The sequence below is a fragment of the Hippoglossus hippoglossus genome, chromosome 7 (assembly GCF_009819705.1).
Source record: "Hippoglossus hippoglossus isolate fHipHip1 chromosome 7, fHipHip1.pri, whole genome shotgun sequence".
In the NCBI taxonomy this organism is placed as follows: domain Eukaryota; kingdom Metazoa; phylum Chordata; class Actinopteri; order Pleuronectiformes; family Pleuronectidae; genus Hippoglossus; species Hippoglossus hippoglossus.
The window spans coordinates 8,222,253-8,235,402 of record NC_047157.1 but is presented as its reverse complement, the minus strand read 5'-3'; the positions used below and the strand labels follow the sequence as shown (position 1 = coordinate 8,235,402).

At 41.7% G+C, this 13,150-nt stretch overlaps 1 protein-coding gene across 4 annotated transcripts in view; it reads left to right on the top strand.

Moving 5' to 3' along the window:
• epha2b (eph receptor A2 b) overlaps positions 1–5,128 on the top strand; it is a 38,498-nt gene extending 33,370 nt beyond the window's left edge. For 3 of the 4 annotated variants that reach the window (XM_034590623.1, XM_034590622.1, XM_034590620.1), the window contains exons 13-18: positions 48–109; positions 267–476; positions 593–742; positions 861–1,054; positions 2,732–2,887; positions 4,263–5,128. In XM_034590623.1, the coding sequence (XP_034446514.1) occupies positions 48–109; positions 267–476; positions 593–742; positions 861–1,054; positions 2,732–2,887; positions 4,263–4,371 (881 nt within the window). In that variant the 3' untranslated portion in view covers positions 4,372–5,128. Of the gene's footprint in view, positions 1–44; positions 110–266; positions 477–592; positions 743–860; positions 1,055–2,731; positions 2,888–4,262 lie in introns of all 4 variants that reach the window. The other variant, XM_034590621.1, reaches the window with a different exon arrangement.
• The last annotated feature ends 8,022 nt before the right edge of the window (positions 5,129–13,150 follow it).

Genomic DNA, 13,150 nt, shown 5'->3' with positions numbered 1-13,150 from the left:
TCTGGCCAGTTTGGGCAAGTATTTAGCTTTTTTTTGTGTGTGTGCAGTTAAACATGCCATGATCGTGACTGAATACATGGAGAATGGAGCACTGGACAGGTACCTGAAAGTAAGTTCAACATATACCAGTTTTGTTGATGGAAATTTCTCTACTGTGACTATTGCCAGGATTTACATCTGTCATTTTATGTTAAACTATCATATTTCTGTTTCTTTTTAATTTGGTGACTAACTAAAATTAATTTGTGTTTGTTTTCTCCCGTCAGGACCACGATGGCGAGATTTCCTCCTTCCAGCTTGTGGGCATGCTACGTGGCATTGCTGCAGGCATGAAGTACCTCTCTGACATGAGCTACGTCCACCGGGACCTGGCTGCCCGCAACATCCTCGTCAACAACACCCTGGAGTGTAAAGTGTCAGACTTCGGCCTGTCCCGGGTGCTGGAGGACGACCCTGAGGGGACGTACACCACAAGTGTAAGTAGATATAATCCCTGTTGGTAAAAATACCCACCTCAGTCACCTCCTAGCGGGAAGGGTATGAGTTACTCTTTTTTTCTCTGTCTCTAACTTGAAGCATTTTTCTTCAACAGGGAGGCAAGATCCCCATTCGCTGGACTGCTCCAGAGGCAATAGCGTACAGGAAGTTCACCTCAGCTAGTGATGTGTGGAGCTTTGGCATTGTCATGTGGGAGGTCATGGCTTTTGGCGAACGGCCTTACTGGGACATGAGTAACCATGAGGTGAGTTTCCTCTGAGGTTGTAGCTGTTAGAGCCAAACGTCAACATAGATCCTCTGTCACTGATAGCCCCCTATCAGTGACAGAGGATCTAATCAGTCGCCTGATAAACTGCTTGCAGGTCATGAAAGCTATCAACGAGGCCTTTAGGCTGCCGGCGCCTATGGACTGCCCCTCAGCCGTTTACCAGCTGATGCTGCAGTGTTGGCTGCAGGACCGCTCCAAGAGGCCACGTTTCGGAGACATTGTCAGCCTGCTGGACAAGCTGCTGCGGAGCCCAGACTCCCTGAAAACCATCGCGGACTTTGACCCACGGTAAGATTTATTTTCATACCAGACTAAGGGCTTGAAATGCATATTTCTCTAGTACTAATGCTACGGTAGCTGCTGCCACTATCAGCATCCACTTTTTGGAAACAGCCGCGTTACCACAATGTTTCCAATACAACTAATACAGATTTCATGTTTAGTCCCACCTCTCTTCAGAACTCTGTGAGTTTCAGTGAGTTTTGCATCTGGTTGGTGATGTGAATGCCACGAGGAAGGGGAACTTTCTCAGCTTTGGAGAGAGCTCTATAAGCTAAACAAAGAAAGAGCAGTAATGCTAATGATGGCCACATTCTGTTTGCAGCCTGAGCTGTAGACGTTGACTCTGAGTCAGACTTCAGTCACAAAGATGAAAACTTGAAAAATGTGATTGGAGACTATGTAATGAATTGACCTCATGAAGTGATTAACTATCACCTTGAAAATCCTGGAACACAAATAATAATACAGTGTCAACAGGCCTTGCGTAACTACACACATTCAATATTTAAATATTAGGCCTTTGCTCTAAAAGGACTGAGCCTGAGCAGCTTTCTATGAAAACGCTATTAACAGTAAAAATGTCCAAACTATAAAAGTCCTTATAAAGGTCAACAGATTATTTTTTATTTGCTTTGAAAGATTTGTGCCTTTGGACTTGCTTGAACAAAAGAGGTTATTTTAAGACCAGGCCACCAACACTTTGAGAAATGACTCTTAATCTCCACTGATATGAAAGTAACTTACAACTTATGCTACATCCACACCACTACATTTTTGTTTGAAAACACATCAACTCTGTTACAGATACGCCTGCCATCCACACTACTACTAGTTATGGAGCAGCTAAATCTCAAAAGTTTGGAAACTTTAATGAACCCTGTTTTAGTTTGAAAACTCCCGGGCTGCGTTTTAGTTTGGACGGGCAGAAACCAGATTTTTTAGAAACGATGACTTTCAGCTGTGTTAGTATGGACGGGGATAAAACTGAAACAGAGTCATGACACTTGTGTGGACAGAGATCATTAAAGTTAGAAAACACCGATACAAATGAAAACATAGTCGACATAGTGGATGCAGCCTTATTCAACCGATTGAATCGAAATTGAGACTTGACCTGGATTTGATTTGTATTGGACTTGTCATTCCTAACGTGCCCCTTGACTTACACTTATTGAGTGACTTGGATTTAATGTATGTGGACTGACTGCAGATTTGCTCAAACAAACTTAAAACATCCCTGGCAGCAGTTTCCCATTTACTTTAACCTAAAAACAGTGCGGGGCGTGTCAAGGGTCGTTTTGGGGAAGAAAGCGGAATAGCCTTAAGAAGGTCTAGTTAAACCATTGAAAGGACAAACTGACACCTGATGCCTGCCAGGCTGATGAAAGAAATATGTGTGAACTCCTGGAGGAACATAAAGTTCCGTTGTTTTGGATTGTATGTACAAATACATATTTTCTCTTTTGTGAGGGAGCATTAAAGCCAGAAGCAGTGAGAAAGAACAAAGAGCTGTCATGCTCGTATCTTAATCGGCCCCTTTCCCGACTGCTCCAACTGGTTTTTCCCTCATCTTATTTCCTGAAAAGTAATTACAGTCCTCAGTCAACCGCCTTTGTTGTGGGAAAGCCTGTTTATTATTATCATTCGAATCTACTATTTGGATCTACTTCTGTTTGCTTGCAGTGTATCCATCCGCCTGCCCAGCACCAGCGGTTCGGACGGCTCCCCCTTCAGGTCGGTGTCTGAATGGCTGGAGTCCATCAAGATGAACCAGTACAGTGAGAACTTCACGTGCGCTGGGATTGTCACCATGGACCAGGTCCTCCAGATGAAGAACGAGTACGTGGGATATGATTTTCTTTTTTAAATAGCTTAGATCTATTTACTGAACTTACTTGTTACTAAGGTTTTTGGCAAACACACAATGAATTCTGTAATGAACTTCCTGCTTCTAGTTGATATATTTGTTTTCCTAAGATTGTTTCTTTTTAACAGCCAGCAGAATAGTTTGTGCACAATATGATCTCTAACCCCAGCTACAACTTGAGAAATGTTTGAGATGGAAAAAGCAATAGAGGGAAGGAGAAGGAGTGGGCTCATTTGTGGTCGGCTGGTGGTGGTGGCTTGTGGTCGCCGCAGTCCTTATTCTTCTTTCCTCTCTCCATTCTTTCTCTCATCCCTCCCTTCACCCACACACACTCGCAGCCCTGGGCAGCACTTCTGCTGGAGCCCCGAAAAAACCACCGGGTTCGGCTGTTTAGGGCAAAGGCCTTTTGTGGCTTCTCCAACATTAAAGGAGGGAGGGAGGAGGAGAGAATAACCTTTTCGGAGCAAGAGCAACTAGAGGAGATTAGGAAACTGAAATAGATGGATGAGATTTGAAGCTGCACAGTCGTCACATTTGTTCTCGTAGAAAGATTGAGGAGGTGCACTCCGAGTGTACCCCCTGACCCTATCACAGGGATAGTTTAAGGCAAATGGTTCTTCTCAGATGTGTGGGAGCGCTAAGCGGGCAATTTAGTAAAATGGGCTCAACCTTTTGGAAAAAAAGGGTTCAGTGAAGCACATGATATAAGGTTGTTTGGGGCAATAATGAGCACCAGAGCTTTTCCTAACCGCATGACCAGCCAAAAGGAACCCCCCCCTACTTTCTCCGCCACCATGGTATACGTATCTCCGTTGGTCTTGCTCATGATTTGGGAAGATGGGCAGACTGCAAAGCAGACGACAAACCCTTTTGAAGTATTTGTCATACAGAAGGGTGTGATTTCATGGCCCCATTTTTTCCATCTCAGGGCATCTGGTAGCACTCTTGAGAAACCAGCAGTTATTTACAGCCCACCCTCTGCTTGCCAGACAAGTGATTCATGGTCAACTGGGAGAATCCTCGTTAAGTAATTAAGGCTGTAATTAAAGCTTTGACGTTGGACGGCTGTGTTGCAGGGCTTCTGCAGGTTTGCATCATGTGCTTGTGAAGAGTAAAACCCTCAGTATTAACCTTTAATTGCGAAGATAAATTAAAACCATGGCAGATTTCTAAAATGGAAGACACCCCACCCAGCCAACCTGGTTCAGCGATCAAACTTGTTCGGCGTGTAGCATTTATCAAACTGTCTGTGATTACAGGAAGGATGTGTGTGATGTGTTGGAGCGAGTCCAAACTGTAAATCCACATGCAGCAATGCTTATGTACTGTCATGTCTCTCTTTCACAGGGATATTAAGAACATCGGGGTGAGGCTTCCTGGCCATTTGAAGAGAATTGCCTACAGCATATTGGGTTTAAAGGACCAGACGAGCACCCTGAGCGTGTTTGCAGTGTGATCGTGTCGGCGAAGGGAATTAAAATCGGGCACTGAAGCAGGCAGCCCTTTGAACTCTAAGCTGAGCTGGAGCGACTCTGCAGGGACGGCGCTGGATCGGCAAAACCGAGGATATCAGCCCATCCTCTGGGGCCGACTGAATCAGACTGATTTTATGATTTCTTCATCTTGTCCACATGGGAATGGAGCAAATTATACAACGGCAGTAGATGACTCGATTAGACTCTGTATATTTAGATATCTATTTTTATTACCCATGTCTTCTGTACAGATACAATTCAGTGCAAATGAATTTATTATTTTTTCAATCATCAATCCAGTTGTGGGAACAGCCTCAGCTACAGGACTAGACCCTGAGCTCGTTCCCTCCAGTGTCTAACAAACAAGGGAAGCGCAGTCAGTGTGATAATAGGGGTGCAGTGGAATCCAGCCCCGGCTCAGTCTGTGGTCAGTGCTGATGTCATGGCGTCTCCCTTTAATTGGCCCTTTTTGGTCCCTTTCCCGTTGGACCAATGCGGACGGAGCGCCAGGAGGGCTGCGAATGAGCTTGAGTTGGCCCAGATTTAAAGAGACGGTGTCGTTAGGTGTGTGAACACAGACCGACCTGGTTGTTTCTGGACCTTCTACTGGCTCTGTGCAGAAATTAAGCTATAATCACGCTATAATCATATAAGTGGTGTTAGAATATATATGAGGTACTCTTTTTGTACAGATTCACTGTTTCCTTTTTTCTTTGTGTTTGGGTAAACACCCCCCCCCCCAAAAAAAAAACATTGCGATTATGAACTTATAATGTAGCACTTGGATCAAGAATTTCATGATCTCTTTTCTTTTTGTCTCAGAATTGCAAGAAAAATGACAAAAAAAACTCCTGAACTACAGGAATGGTATCAAAAGCTGTTTTCAGACATGAACTCCAGAGAATGTCCTCACAATGGGATGCAGACTTTCTCCGGAGTTTGACTTTTAAACATGATCAACGCAGCAGGAGGTTCTCGGCTCAGACGTGCTCACTACAACACAGGAACTCTGGAGGTGAGGGCTGGTGCAGCAGGTGGCAGGAGGTAACGTCGGAAATCACGTGTTTTTGTTCACAACACATCAACACCGACGTCGTCTCTTATAACCAAAAACTCTTGACCTCTTCGTCGGCGTCTTCTGCGTGCCACCGCTTTTTTATCCTGAGATATTTGTATTCTTTTTGTTTTTCATTTTTGCATCTGTCGCGTGCTAGAAACGTCATCACCCCCCCCCCCCCCACTCGCTCATGGTGAATCCTCCTGAGGATCTCCTGCTGTTTTCTCACATCGGGTTTTTCAGACATTATCCAAAGGTTTTACTAGGGGGCTGGCAGGAGAAACTTCTCACATACAGCCCCTCCAGCGAATGTCCGGAGATTATCAGGAGTTCAGTGCTTGTCTGAGAGCAGCTGAAGTGCGAAATTCAACAAGTTTCAATTAGAGTGCAGCACATGTGTTGGCATGCCGGTAATGAAGAGGCAGATGGGGAAGTTTACCTCCAGTATAAAAAGAAAAAAAAAATCACAATGAGTTTTGTTGTGGTTGAAATGATTTCATACTTAATAATAGTTTGGTTTTGCAATTTCAATGTTAATGTTTTAGAAGCTTCTCATCTTTTCTGGTGAGTGGATGAAACTAAACAGAAATTGTCTCTATAAGCTTTGACAATAAAGCATTTTGACTTGTTTGTAGACATTTGAAGACATTTTGAGGAGTGTGTGTGTGGGAGCAGGAGTCTGCTCCCACACACAACTCAACCCCCCCTCCCCCCCTTCTCTTAATTGATGACTGCAAATCGTTGTGTTACTGATGTGCACCTTCCTTTACTTGAATTTTTAATTTGTTTTCAATTGTATCTTTGATTCTATTGTAGCTGATAGACCCATCTTCGGAAAAGGGATTTTGTTTTCTGCTTTACTGGTTGCAATTACACTTTGTACATTTTGTATGATTTCACTATTTGCCATATAACCAAACTGAATATTTTTTTATGTTGTTCCCATCACCTTCCTCCAAAGAGATGTCTCTTACTTCTGCTGTCTTTCCAAACATTTTGAGAGTTCCCTCATCAAAGAGCAAACTTTTTTTTTTTCCCCTGTTGTTTTATACTGTATTTAATAGTCTATTTATTTTTTACTTTTATTTATTTATCCTGATAAACACTGAGCTGGGATTATAACTGAAGGTTGCTCTCTCTCTCATTCTTAATAATAATAATAATAATAAAAAAAAAATCTTAAATGTCCGTTTATTGCAGAGTTATTCACCTGACATTGCCTTTGGTGCATTTGTTGAGCAATAAAGCCTTACATGAAATGTCTTGCTGTATGATTGACACAGAACAGACCATAGATAAGCTCATGTTTGTTTAAACGGTGCCAGGATGTTTATACTTCCACCTGGATATCCCCGTAATGCTGCTGAATCCACTGTTAGAACCTGTAAAAACACGCAAGAGCTTCATGACCACACACACACTGTACTGTACACATTATCTGCTTTACAATATGGATTACATGCTTTTTGGGTTCAAATTGAATCAAACAAATATTAAACTATGAGATAAAAGTAAACTTGAAAATCTAAAATTCTGACTTTGACTTTGAGTTTGTCTTGGTTAAACAGAGATCACACTGATCTGCCATTAGACACCTCTTGCCCTGGGAAATGACCTCCAGCGTGATATCAGATGTTCCTCTCTCATGAACTCCTCTGCTCTATCAAACACTGAGGTCCGAATTTCTCTCTTACTAAAGACCCTTTACTTTGGACTAATGAGAAGGAAAATAGGGACAAGAAATGTTATTTAATTTCCCAGACATTACGTCATTATGGTGTCGCATGTCGAGCTTCACTGATCATGCTTTCCAACTGCTTCAAAAACCTCAATGTCGATCTGCGGTTATAAAATAATTGTCTGTATTTTGCCCACAGTAAAGATTAATTATGGTTTATGATGTTTGTTTTACTTTTATAGTTTTGGTCATGATTGACCTTTCATACTATAATTGTCACTGTAAAGCACTGGTGTTGCTAATGCCAGTGTGACAGTGAGCCAGCGTGCACAATATCAGCTCCTGTAAGTGATGAATGATTAATGAGCGGGTCAAATGAGTTACATATAAATCCACAGATTATTCAAACTATCTGTGGTAAACATCTATTCAAATTTACAGATGAACTCATTGGGTAATCTGTGACATGGTGCACACATATTTGTTCTCATGCAATAATGATTATTGCCAATATCTAGCATCCAACGTTTAGCTAATCTCTTGGTTTATTCTGTGTTGTTGGTTCTCAGTACAATCATGTACTGTACAATTAAAATTGATACAAATCATACACAGGTTATAATACACTGGAATGGCCCTTTAATTCTTAAATTCTTCTTTACACACTAGAGTGTGAGTCAGCGGTCAGTTTGACCTCGATGCAAAACAATCAACAAGACCTCCAACTCAAGAAGCAAATCCGTGGCAGGAGATACGCTACAGATAAACTGTTAAACATCCCCGTAGAAAAATAAATAAATAACCCTCTTACAATGTGACAACGCTATGGTTAAGATGTGGTTAGTTTTCATGCACACAAAAACTAGGTTTAGTGACAGATTGTGTGTTGGTTAAATCGGACTTAGTTACTTAGTTAAGTTAGTAGACAGTTGCCATGGCTATAATATAAACATGTCGATAGGATACAAGGCTGATCTGGTTTGAAACAGGAAACAAATAGTGGTCAACTTATGTTTCCAACCTGCCAACCTACCAAGCTGCTCGCTGTAGGCAATTCAAGTAACATTTATTTATAAAACTCAATAAAAAAAACCAGAGTAACCTAAGTGCTGCACAATAAAGAAATTTAAGAGAAGTACAAGAATAAAAGAAAAAGAAAACTAAAATGGTGCAAAAACCAGAGCGCTGTCAAAGCCCAACAGTCCACTTAAAATCGGTTTAGTAGGTTTTGCATAATGCTGCTGACAAACAAACCAACCAACGGACACTAAAAAGTGAATTAAGAAAACGTGGGTTTTCAGTTTAGAATAAAAAATGTCTGCACATAAGGGAAACACATAATTGTAATCAGTAAACTATGTGGAGTAAATCATTCAAACTTATATATAGACCACACACGTGAACAGTAATATAACAATTCTGTTTTATTTTACAAAAAACATTGACAATAAAATCTTCATTGCAGATGAACCAGGTAGGATGAACGCAAAGTTTTCTAACATCACTCTGTACCATAGACTGTTTATATAAAAGGATCTGTCCAGAAACAATAAAAAAGTGAGAGTATATTGTGGAACTGTTTGAGGAGGACTCACTGATGACAAGGAATTATTCTGAAGTAGCTCCAGAGCGAGAACAGCCCATTACAAACAGGTAGGTTTAGAATGGGCCCTGCTTTAGTACTTGTAAACTGTAACCTATGCAGACTTTGATGCTGTATTAACAGTCTTTTTCCTTTTGCTCTAGTTATAATCACTATGACGACTAAAGGGCTTTGTCTCTTGAATGTCAACATGTCGTTTAGGGCCATTTGCTGAAAAGACTGATGTTGTCTCGCAGAAGCGTTAGAGGTCACATCACCATAAAAACTATAGGTTGTAATCAGCTGATTGCACAAATTACCTATTGGTTCATTTTGTTTACGGGAGGTCAGAGTCAGCAGAGAAGCGGGCAGGCAGGGCATCAGGAAAAGGTCAGCGTCAAATGTTGCGTTGGTGCTTTGCATCAGTTACTGTATCAGGTTTCATAGCTCACACCTGCTGAGCATAAAAAAGTTAACAAAATGTAACGGTACAAGCAGGAGACGTCCTCCAAACACGCCCCCACACACACTCCGGGCTTCACCTTGACTACTCCACTTCGCCTTATCTCGCCAAGGCTGACCTTGCAGTGGCGAGGAAGTCCCCTGGCGCCTTGCATTTTGAAAATTATCAGCTTTGGTTGATTGATGCAAGTGACAAAAGCCGTAAATGCATTCCTCAGATAAGAGCTGTGCACCAGAAAGAAGAATGTCAGTATTTAGGTATTGAATTAATCTGTAGGTCAACAGGGAAGGAGCAAGACAAAGTCCAGTGTGGACATAGTATGGGAACTTGGATCTACCGCTAAGTCCCTCATGAGCCTTTGTCCTTGACTTCCAGCTGGCTGTGTGTTCTTGCCTCTGTTAAACCAATAGGATGCCTCGAAATAGTCCTGGCTTTGTCTGGCAACTGTAAACCGAGAAAGTCCTTCTACTATTTTCCATCTCCATCCATCCATTGCCCTCAGTGCTTCACAGCGTGGTGGATTTCTTTCCTCCCCTTTCTCTCTCTTTCATCCACGGTGGAAAAAGACGAGCAGCGCCACACCGTTCAGCTGCTGATTGTGCTGTTTGGATTTATGCAAATGCCCGTCTGAGTGCGTCCAAAGAGACTGCTGGAGGAATTCGGTTTGTGGCCCCTGCCGTCGGCTGTAACGTGATTATCCTCGCTCTGCGGGGGTTGAGTGTGTGGAAGTTTGTGTCTTGTCATTTGGACTGTAAATGACAGGGATGCATGGAGAGACAGGGAGAGAGCAGGGGGGGAGAGTGAGGCCTGGTGGCAGAGGGGGGTTAGCCGAGAGATTTGAATCATACCAGGGCATTACTGCAGGCCACAATATCATGTGTGGTGATTGTGTTGAAGTCTTGGCGTCCAGGGCCCGATGCCTCCCCCCGTGGACGGTTGTGTGTGGGGGCCCATGGCTTCTACTGCTTTTTTCCCTCCTTCTTGTGGCTTGTTAGATGTCTTTGTTCTCTGGGCGAAGGTCAATTTAAAAAGAAATAAGGAAGAAGGAAAACATTACCATGGCACTGTTCATGTATGACCTCTCCCTATACCGCGGCCTTCCCTCTTCTTTTTTATGTTTTATGTTCTCCTGGCAACTCTCAGTGTCATGCGCAGATTTGAAAACCGGCTACGCTGAGGAATTTACATCCTCACTAATTTTAGCAATGGGTTCCTGACCAGAAAACACATCCTCCAATTTCTGTCTATATTGGTCTTCCTGCGTCTTTCCGCTGCCGTTTCTCTCACCAGCACTTCAGGGCTTTTTGCAGATTATTCTCCTCTGAGCCCCTCAATTTTCCTATTTTCACTGCATTCTCAACAAAAAAACCCGTATAAATCACGATCCAAGATTACACCCTGAGTGCTGCCAGATCTCTCTCCAGGTTTAATCCATGTAGAAACAAAGTAAGCTGCTGGGCCTTAACACTGTAATAAACGTACTTAATAAGATAGTGAGGAGCAAATAATTGTTACCAGCATCCTACTTTCCCCAAACTGTGCTGCTGAGATCTGTTTGATGTCAGCGCGAGGCGACATGAGTGGGAGTGGAGAGCAGAAACACAAGCCCCTGTTGACATAAGCCTCGTCTTTCCGCAGACTCTCTGTATATTTTGCAATGCCGGCCTAATTCACTCCATATTCCTACTAATGGCACCGCTGATGTCACTCAACACATAAAAATTCTCACAGGTCCGACTTTACGAGAGCCTCAACATACATGTCGCCGCCGCTACGAAGGAGATTTTTAGGCGGCTGCTGTTTTTTAGAAGCTTTTTGTCGAGGAGAGAATCATGCAGTTTAAGATTTAGACTAAACATTTTAAACTAAACATCTGTACCTGATCTTTGGCCAAACAAAATAACCTAAAATCTTCTCTAAGATGTTTGTTTAAAGGGTCTGGTCCAAAACTGAGGTGGCAGGATTAGAGGCTGCAGTTTGAAGCAGCTCATATGGTTCTTATTTAAGATTGTTGCCCCTAAAAAGAAGTTTCTTTGACGCGTGCACCTACGTATGAAAAGACAGTCTCAACAACATGTATTGAATTTATATTTTGTTCAATGTTTTCTGAACCGACAGTATGTGTTCTATTGTAGCGACATATAGGTGAATGAGAAATGAAATGAGCTAAACTGAAACCACAGGCAGTTACAGTAGATACAAATATTAAATTGAAAGTATAATATTTGGTCATAAAAAGATTGAACTATAATGGTAATGTTTCCACAAGGGCTTTGCAGACTGTAAATCAGAGAAGTTGTTTTATCGGTCAGTTAGGAAAGATGCACCAACCATATATATACAGTGTATATATAATCTTCATCAATGAATTAATAAACAAAGATCTTATTAAGCCCAATAATTCAGAACTGACAGAGGAAACTACTGTCTGTACATTGAACCTCTTCTCACTGTTTACCACCAACACATTCTAATCTAAGTGGAGGAGTATTCTGGGATCCTGTCAATATCAAACCTTATCAGAGAAAATATATGCAAGTCATTTATCTCTGGAGCCTACGAGCATTTAGTTCTATTCAAATGATTTTGCATTTTTTGCACGGATATGAGTTTCATGGTTGAGCGTCTTTGCATGGCAGTTTATTGAAGGAAAATGTGTGTTGGTCTCATATGATGGTTAGCTGAATATCTTTGGGTTTTGGCAAACTGATTAGACAAAATAATACATTTCAGAAATCAGTGTGGAGCAGGGGCAGGGCAGCAAAGGGGCCACAATTGACACAGGGGCCAATTATATGTTCAAAATCTGGGCAAAATATCTGATTCAGTGAGGTGCACATTTAAATATTTACTGTTCACTGTTAGCTCAATAGCTTTGAGCAAAGACACACATAATTCAATATATTTAGAAATTTTTTCCTTGTTCAAGCACATTGTGTTCTTTGAAAAAGTTCAGAAAATAAGAAATTCCTGACAAATTGTCATATTTCTTGCCAGTATTGTTTGTAAGTCACTAGTTTATTATAAAAAATGCTACGGACAGGACAGGGGCACATTTGGGTCCAACCGGACACCAGCTGAGGGGGCCAGTGCCGTCCTAGTCGTATTGACCACTCAAACAATACAGGTCACATTCACTCATTTTCACACAAATACTCATGGTACATTGGAAGTAATTTGGGATTCAATATGCCAGAGTTTATTTGGACATGTCGACATGAGGAGTCAGGGATGGAACATTTTCGACCTTCCAGTTAGTGGACGACATATACAAAACAAGGAAGATACAAAAACAACCAAACACAAACAATTAAAAATAAACATACAGCTATTATTGGAATGCAAAATAATGCTAAACAACCGCAGGAAAACAAACATACAACATATAGAGGTCTCATTGGTACTGTATAGTGTGTAACTACACAGACTCTACACACAGAAGTGGTTTCATGTGTGCCTGTACTGTATACGCAGTGCAGCCTGCTTTGACTCACATTGAACAATTACAATAAAGATGGAACAATAATTTCCAAAATGACCACCAGGACTGAGGTGGTGAACAACAATTACAGAATGATCAAAGAAGACGCAGCACCCAGAGTGAGGTTCACTCACTTTTTCAAGTGAAAAGCTGAGATTGTCTCAATTTAGAGATGTTTCAGACAGATGTTTCAGATGTTAGCGGTACTGCAGCTTAAGTCAGCCAGCTCTCAGCGGCTGTTAACGGTGCCTGCATGTGGAGGTTTTCTGGAACATCATTAAAGTTGTAACCTACATGGGTGGTATGTCTCGTATAGATGTGTCTCATAGGACGTCTATTCAAAAGGTTTTTTTCTCTTCAAAATAAGTCAAAGAAATTGAAGTAACATTTAAACAGCTACAAAAGTTCACAAAAGGAAGAAGCAAGAAAACAAAAAAGCTAAAGCGCCGGGTCATTCTTCTATTTTTCTTACTCAGCAGGATGTATCTCTCCCTGCAAC